This window comes from Panicum virgatum, chromosome 3N (assembly GCF_016808335.1).
Source record: "Panicum virgatum strain AP13 chromosome 3N, P.virgatum_v5, whole genome shotgun sequence".
In the NCBI taxonomy this organism is placed as follows: domain Eukaryota; kingdom Viridiplantae; phylum Streptophyta; class Magnoliopsida; order Poales; family Poaceae; genus Panicum; species Panicum virgatum.
The window spans coordinates 68,959,495-68,967,169 of NC_053147.1; the positions used below are offsets into that span (position 1 = coordinate 68,959,495).

The 7,675-nt window shown below is 44.1% G+C and overlaps 1 protein-coding gene across 1 annotated transcript; it reads left to right on the plus strand.

Moving 5' to 3' along the window:
- The first annotated feature begins 2,484 nt into the window (after positions 1 to 2,484).
- LOC120667046 (disease resistance protein RGA5-like) lies at positions 2,485 to 6,883 on the plus strand. The gene is given in 3 exon segments (XM_039947054.1): positions 2,485 to 3,463; positions 4,232 to 5,333; positions 5,336 to 6,883. Coding segments are annotated over 3 exon segments (2,883 nt in total). The 5' UTR covers positions 2,485 to 2,636; the 3' UTR covers positions 6,290 to 6,883.
- Positions 6,884 to 7,675: the final 792 nt, after the last annotated feature.

Consider the following 7,675-nt stretch of genomic DNA (forward strand, 5'->3'; position numbering starts at 1 on the left):
CGCCAGCTGGGAGGGCGATGCGGGGGTCAAGGAGGCCTCCTGGACTTATTAATATTTTTTCTTGTACCTATTGAGCAAGGCTGTATGTATAGTTGGTTTGCATTACCATCTCATCTTATAACCAGATAATATGACCTTAATTTTATTTTCCTTTGATTCTCACTGTCCATGGGCCTACTGGGCCAGACAACCGTTATCCATCGTTGTGGGTTGTATCGATATGTATGTATTCATTGTTCAACTTTAGATTATTTTGTCAGTAAGGGTCGTGGAAAGATTTTTAGGATGAGCAACCACAGGACATACAATTGGCATCCACATGTACCTTCTGGAATGGTATCGTGCAGTGAGCACCCTATTCTCCATTATTACGACTTTATGCTAAAGAGAACACTGATCACATGTGAAAAATGTCCTTGGAATAACAAAGAAGAAAGAGATTGCGGTGGTGTTTGGTTGCCAAAAATTCCTAGACTAATTTTAGTCCATAGATTAAAATATTTAGTCTCTACCTGTTTGGTTCTAGGGACTAAAAGAGACTAAAGGTAATTAAATGAATGCACAAAGTACCATATTATCCCAAATCTGTATACATCCAAGAGGTGGGGATCGGAGGTAGATGGTGGAATAGTAGGACTCATGTAGGCTTTTAGTCCCAAAAAAGCTCCTCAAGATGGACTTCTCATTCTTTAGCCCAAAATAGTATTTTAGCTCCAAAAAGTTTCTCTTGTTTGGTTCTTTAGTAGCCCCTAAAGTCTCAAGGACTTATACAAAAGTCTCATGAACGAAACAGGCTCTGCATGTCTATCTATGTGTAATTAATGCAAGGGATCTTTCTTTGTTAAGCGTCTCATTTGCTCCAGCCAAGCGCAGAAGCACTTGCTTGGCAGACCTCAGACATGTACAAGTCGATTTTTTTTACGTAATGGCAGGAGCTAGAGGCGGAGCTCTCCACATGACAGGGGTGGGGCAGCTGCCTCAGCTACTGGCGGAGCAGAACCCCCTCCCCTCGGCCCCTCCATAGAGACATGGCATTCCAGGCGGCGGAAGAAGAAGCCCCTGTTCGCTGGAGGAAGAAGACACATAGAATTTCAGGGCCGGTGCTTGGCTAGTCGAGACAGCCCATTTAGTTTTTGGCCCACGCGCACTGAATGAATGTGCCTCCCTGGGTGGCCTCACGCCCCCTCCCCTCCCTTCGGTTGGTCCCTCGCCTGAGACCCTGACGGCCGATCGTGAGCCCGTAGCCGAACCCTAGCCACCGACGCCGCCGGTCGGCCCCTCATGGTTGCGGCCTCGCGCCTGTCCCCTGCATCACCTCCCTCCATCTGATTCCCTATGCCCCCGCGCTGTGCGCTCGCCGCGCCGATCTGATTCATGGAGGGGGAGGTGGAAGAGCAAGGAGGCGGCATGCGGCGTGGATGCTCGTGTTCGGCGCGTGTGAATTTGCCCCACCTAAAATTTCTGGCGAGCTTCGCCACTGGCAGGAGCTTTGCCTTTCAATTAAAAGTGTAAGAAAAAACATTTAACAGGTACAAACATTGCGGCTCCCCTAGCCGCGAAACAGAAAAGAGATCGACGCTAAAAAGCGCGAAAGCACATGAGCAATTTTAGTGCCCCTTCTCCCCAAAACTAAAACTTTAACCCGCTACGTTACTAAATGCTGTTCTATATTTCACAAGATCCTCTTTTATTCTCTCCGCCACTTGCTGCACAAGTCGATATTCTTTTCGCTTTCGGTTGTTCGGAAAGAATTTTTGAGACAAAGTCGATGACATCAGACACAATTGTAGGGATGAGTTCAGTTGTAAACACATCTGGTTACTCAATCCTATGCCTGCTTTCTTGTTTAGATGTTTAATTTCTATAGTGGCTTCGTCTGCACTACTACCTTGCAAGCAACCATAAGAAATAATGAGACATATCGCCATCAGTTGAGAGAACAATAGCAGTATATCACTCTACACAAAAATCAAACCAAATACAAAGATGATGGGAAGGAACAAAGCGAGTGCCGCATAGATCAATAATTAATTGGTGAGAAGAATCTCAGCACGTGGACCCCATTTTCGCCAATCGTCTTGTTGATAGACCTCAAAACACACTTCAAAGAGAACACCACAATCAATGTCAACTAAATCAATTTTCGGTGATGCTGGTTCGGCTGTCTGTCACGGTGTTAGATAATAAAATCTTTTTTAGCGATATTGGTAGTTTCATGTATTGCTATGTATGTATTCATTCTTCAAATCTAGATTCTTTTTTCAGCAACTTAACGGTTGTGAGCAAACCACACAAGTCGTACAATTGGCATCCAGATGTACCTATCAACTTTGTTTCCTTTTGGACTGGTATCGTGCAGTGGGCACTCTATTCTCCATTATTACGACTTTACTTTATGCTAAAGATCGAGAACACTGACCACATGAGAAAAAGGTCATTGGAATAACAATAAAGAAAGAGATTGCGCATATCTATCTATCTGTGATTAATGAGAGGAATCGAATCTTTCTTTGCTCAGGCCGGTTCATTTGTTCCCGACCCCAAGCGCTTGCTTGGCAGACCTCACAGTGCACCCAGAGAAAACTGCACACGGCCGGTCACATTGAGAGCAAGCAAAGAGAGGAAAGCGGAGGCCAATGGAGGCTGGGGTGGTGAGCTCATCGGCCGGCGCCATGGGCTCCCTGCTTCGGAAGCTTAGTGAGCTTCTCACAGCCGAGTACAAGTTGCTCAAAGAAGCTAAGGGACAGATCATGTTCCTAAAAACTGAGCTCGAGAGCATGTATGTCTTCCTGAAGAAGATCTCAGATATAGAGGAGCCTGACGAGCAAGACAAGTGCTGGGCCAAGGAGGTTCGCGAGCTGTCCTATGACATCGAGGACAGCATCAGCGATTTCATGCTCCGCGTGGAACGTGACTCCAGCAAGCCACACGGATTCAAAGGGTTCATCACTAGGAGCACCAAGTTGCTGACAACAATGAACACTAGGCATAAGATTACAAAAGAGTTTGAAGACCTTAAGATCCATGACAAGGTGGCAAGTGAGCGGCGCACGAGGTACAAGATTGACAACACTGTCCCAAAGCAAAACAACAAGACCATCGATCCTCGCTTGTTGACGCTCCATGCGGAGACGACGAGCCTTGTCGGTGTCAAGGGACCAAGGGACCACCTGATTCAGTTGATGGATGGAGAGGGTGTGCCTGCGCATCAGCTAAAGGTGCTCTCTATTGTGGGCTTTGGAGGTCTCGGAAAGACTACGCTAGCAAATGAGATTTATCACAGGCTTGAGGAGAAGTTCCAGTCTCGAGCTTTTGTTTCTGTGTCCCAAAAACCAAACATTAGGAAGATTCTGAGAAGAATACTATCTCAAGCTGGATTTGTAGCTCCTGAGGACACTAACATTGAAATGTGGGGAGAGTCTGAATTGATCACTGCACTGAAAAATTTCCTATTGGACAAGAGGTACGCTAGTCTCGAAATTAATTGTGCTCTGCCTCTGAGTGATTTATTATATGACCCTTTCTTTCCTATTTTGAAGCTATTCTTCTTTAATCCCCGTAGTATTCAACATTTATGAGGTGTCTAGATTTCTTCTCTAGACCTTGGTTTCTTGTGGCTGAATAGTATGTGCTGTCCCTGTTGTATCCTTAAATGTATAATGGATGTTTGTTAGCATTCACATTACTTGGAATCTGCATTCAATGGCTTTGTACTTTATCAGATCTGTTAAATATGGGCTTCATTATTAGCATATGAAAACCAGAGAAACCCTTATAAATACACAAAAGGTTGACAATTGTTATCAGAACTCTGAATATTGTTTTTCATTTCTATTCTCCAAATTGCACCCCTCAAATTAGCATTTCATTCTCACTGCTACCTAATTGAGTATATATGATTCAGTTTTGAGGATTGTTACTTGAAAAATAGAGCAAGGCCCATGAGCCATCGTTTCTTCAATTTTAGCACCAGACAGGTTGTTCTGACATCCCATGCCCCTTCAATTTAGCCAAAAGAACAAAGCTACTTCTTTTTTAAAAAAATAAAGAAAAGATGAAATAGACAGTGGGGAACGATGTTCCTCAGTTTTTCACTGAGTGGATGAGAAGAATGTAACAGAGTAGGGACAATTGAGTTTTCTTCTTCTTGTTGTTTGATCTTTAGTGACGACAATACTTTCATGTCTTTATTTACTCTGTCATGATGCTTGCACATATATTTACATGGCAGGTACCTCATTGTAATTGATGACATCTGGGATGCTTCTGCATGGAATATTATCAAATGTGCTCTTCCGGAGAACACGAATGGTAGCAGAGTAATAACAACTACCAGAATTGAGGCTGTGGCTATAGCTTGCTGTACTAATCACATTGAATTTGTTTACAAAATGAAGGCACTTTGTGACCAAGACTCAAGAAGCTTATTCTTCAAAAGAATATTTGGTTCAGAGGATATGTGCCCTACATATTTGAACGAAGTGTCGTCTGAAATTTTGAAAAAATGCAGTGGCTTGCCACTTGCAATTATCACATCTAGCCTGTTAGCCAATCAGCCAAACAAGCTTAAAAAGGAGCAGTGGGAGTATGTAAGGAAGTCTCTTGGCTCCAACTTTGAAGTAAGCCCAAGCTTGGAAGGCATGAGACAAATATTGAATCTCAGCTACATAAATCTTCCTCATTATTTGAAGACTTGCATGCTATATCTTGGTATTTATCCAGAAGACTACACAATTGACAAGAATGATTTGATTAGGCAATGGGTTGCTGAAGGATTTATATGTAAAGATCGTGGGATAGATCCAGAGGATATTGCAAAGATCTATTTTAATGAGCTTATCAATAGGAGTATGATTCAGCCTGTAGATACAGACTATAATGGTGTGGTAATGTCTTGCCGGGTACATGATATGATGCTTGATCTTATATTACATAAGTCTAGAGAAGAGAATTTCGTCACTATAATGGATGATATGCAAGACATGACAGGACATCAAGATAAGATTCGCCGGATCTCTCTCAACCTGGATGATGCAACGAATGACACTGCTGACACTGCAGCGAGATCTGTCCAGTTATCCCAAATACGTACACTAGCAAGATTTGGTACCTCCTCGCAGTTGCTCTCTTTTAAACTGTTCAAGCATCTCCGAGTTCTAGGAATTGAAATTTCAGGATACCCATATCCATCATCGCTAGACTTTACTGGAATACGTTACCTGTTTCAGTTAAGATTCTTGAAGATCGTAGCAAACAGTTACCAAGTGGTGTTACCTAGTAAAATTGGGGATCTTCAGCAACTGGAAACGTTTGACATAGCAGGCACTGAATTAAATTATAAAGGAACACAGTTTCCGAACTACCATCGGATTATATTAATTTAGGCCGATTGTTGCATCTGGCTGTTCCTAGGAGTGTAATATTGCCTGATGGGATTGGTAACATGAAATCCTTGCGTACTCTAGGCCAGTTTGATTTGGGCAACTCATTGGACAGTATCAAGGGTCTGAGAGAACTGACCAATCTGACAAATCTTGAAATCACCTGTGGCTACAACTACATTAAATCTAGAGATGAGGTTGCTGCGAGATGTAGGGAAGTTCTTCACGCCCTTGAAAACCTTTGCAACCTCAAACATCTGCATATTGTTAGTTATGATGATCTTGTCAGAAGCTGCTTAGATGTATGGCGTTCAATCCCACTCCATCTCGAAAGCTTCCATGCAAAGGACCAATCCTGGTTCTCAAGGGTTCCAAAGTGCATTGGCCAGCTCCGTAGCCTCTATGACCTGGATCTCACTGTTAGGGAGGTGTTGGAGGATGATGTTGGAATGCTTTCACAGATGCCCTCCCTTATCCACCTGAATCTGCACATCCGTGGAGCTCCTGAAGGTAAGATCAGCATTCCTGGAGGAAGTGGATTATTCCCTGTTCTGAAGCATTTTAGAGTCGTCTGTGGCAGGATACCGTCCCTGACCTTTGAGGCAGGGACAATGACCAAACTCGAAAGGCTCGAGCTATGTTTCAATGCGAAGGGATGGGACAGGTACGGAGCTGCGCCTGCTGGCATCGAGCACCTACCAGGCCTCAAAGAAATCTCTGTATACATTGGGGAGGATGGTGCTAAGGAATCCGACCGAAGGGCTGCTGAGTCCGCGCTGAGGGACACGGCTGACATGCACCCACGACGTCCTGTAGCCAACATCATGGTTGTAGGTGGTTGGTGGATATTTGATGAGCCTGAGGAGGACGGGAACAGAGGGAGTAGCAGCAGCAGCAGCAGCACCTGATCAAGGCCAGGTACAAAGTCATGCATTTTGCCTCCTTTTATGAATCGCCAGCAGCATTTGATGGCCTAGGTCCCCGCGGCCTCCGCGCCATTGCTTGGGCTGTGGTTGTGGGCAGGACCATATCTCCGTTGAAGAAATCTGGATGCACGCATCTGCAGGGGGTGGAGCTAGCTGTCCTGACCATATCATATCCCATAAACACTAGGATCTACAGTGTTAAAACAGTAATTTTACACTGAATTTGCTGAAGTTTATCGGGTCAGCTGACCCCGATAAACACCCCTGGATCTGCCCCTGCGCATCTGGTGGTCGCCGATCGACTCCAGTCTTCTCCTTTCATGCACTACTATCAACTAGCTGTACTGTTCGTTTGAAACTTGTCATTATTTTTCAATGCCGCTGGTTCTGATTCAATTTTCAGCATCACAGGCATGTGGTGTGGACTTGTTGAGTTAGGAATAATGATGGATGCTAAAGTGCTTTCTAGCTTGTCCAACAAAAACTTGAAGCTACTATCATGTATGAGTTATTTTTAAAAAAATAAAAACATCATGTATGACAGGTGACAGAGCTTCACATTCAGTGTTCTCACAATTTGTATCTGAACTGTAGCATAGTTTCAGTTTTAGGCAGAATGATTTCAGGTTTTACATTCATGATAGCCCCTGTACTTGACTACAGATTAGGCCACAACCTCGCTTGGCCACTGACACATTTGATGACCAATGAAATGATTCTGCTAACTTCTTTCCACATAAGTCGCAGCGAAAGGAAAAAAAACAGTGAAGCTGGGATTTGAGAGACCGAAAAGGCAACCAGGAGCCTATGAAAAATTATCGCAATCGAAAGCACGGCTTAATATCCCAAGTACACACCCAACCCTAACGTCCTAGGTGAAGTGCATTGTAGCTATGGAGAAGCTACACCAACACAAAACAACATTATGAATAAGCGAGACAAATCGCGGAAGCAAACATGCATAAGTAGTGTTAGAGAATGCACGGTATAACTCACCGGTTGATCCGACGTGTGTAAGATTGAACACGTCGGTTGAACCGGTGAGAAAGAGCCGGCAGCACAGGAAAAAACAACACCGGTTAATCCGATGAGTTCAACAAGAAACACTGGTGCAGTTGTCCAGAGAGGCTCCAAAACGGACCAACTGAACACCGGTTAAACCGACGAAATCAAATTCAAAACACCGGTGCTGTTGTCCAGAGAGATCCCAAAACAAACTATTCGTAACACCGGTTGATCCGACGTAGTGAAACTTCTATACGCCGGTGCAACGAGTGAAGACACACATGTGGGGTCACTGGTGAAACTTCATCAGTTGATCCGATGCACATGAGGAGCTAATGCACCGGTGCAACCAAGCAGAAAGGC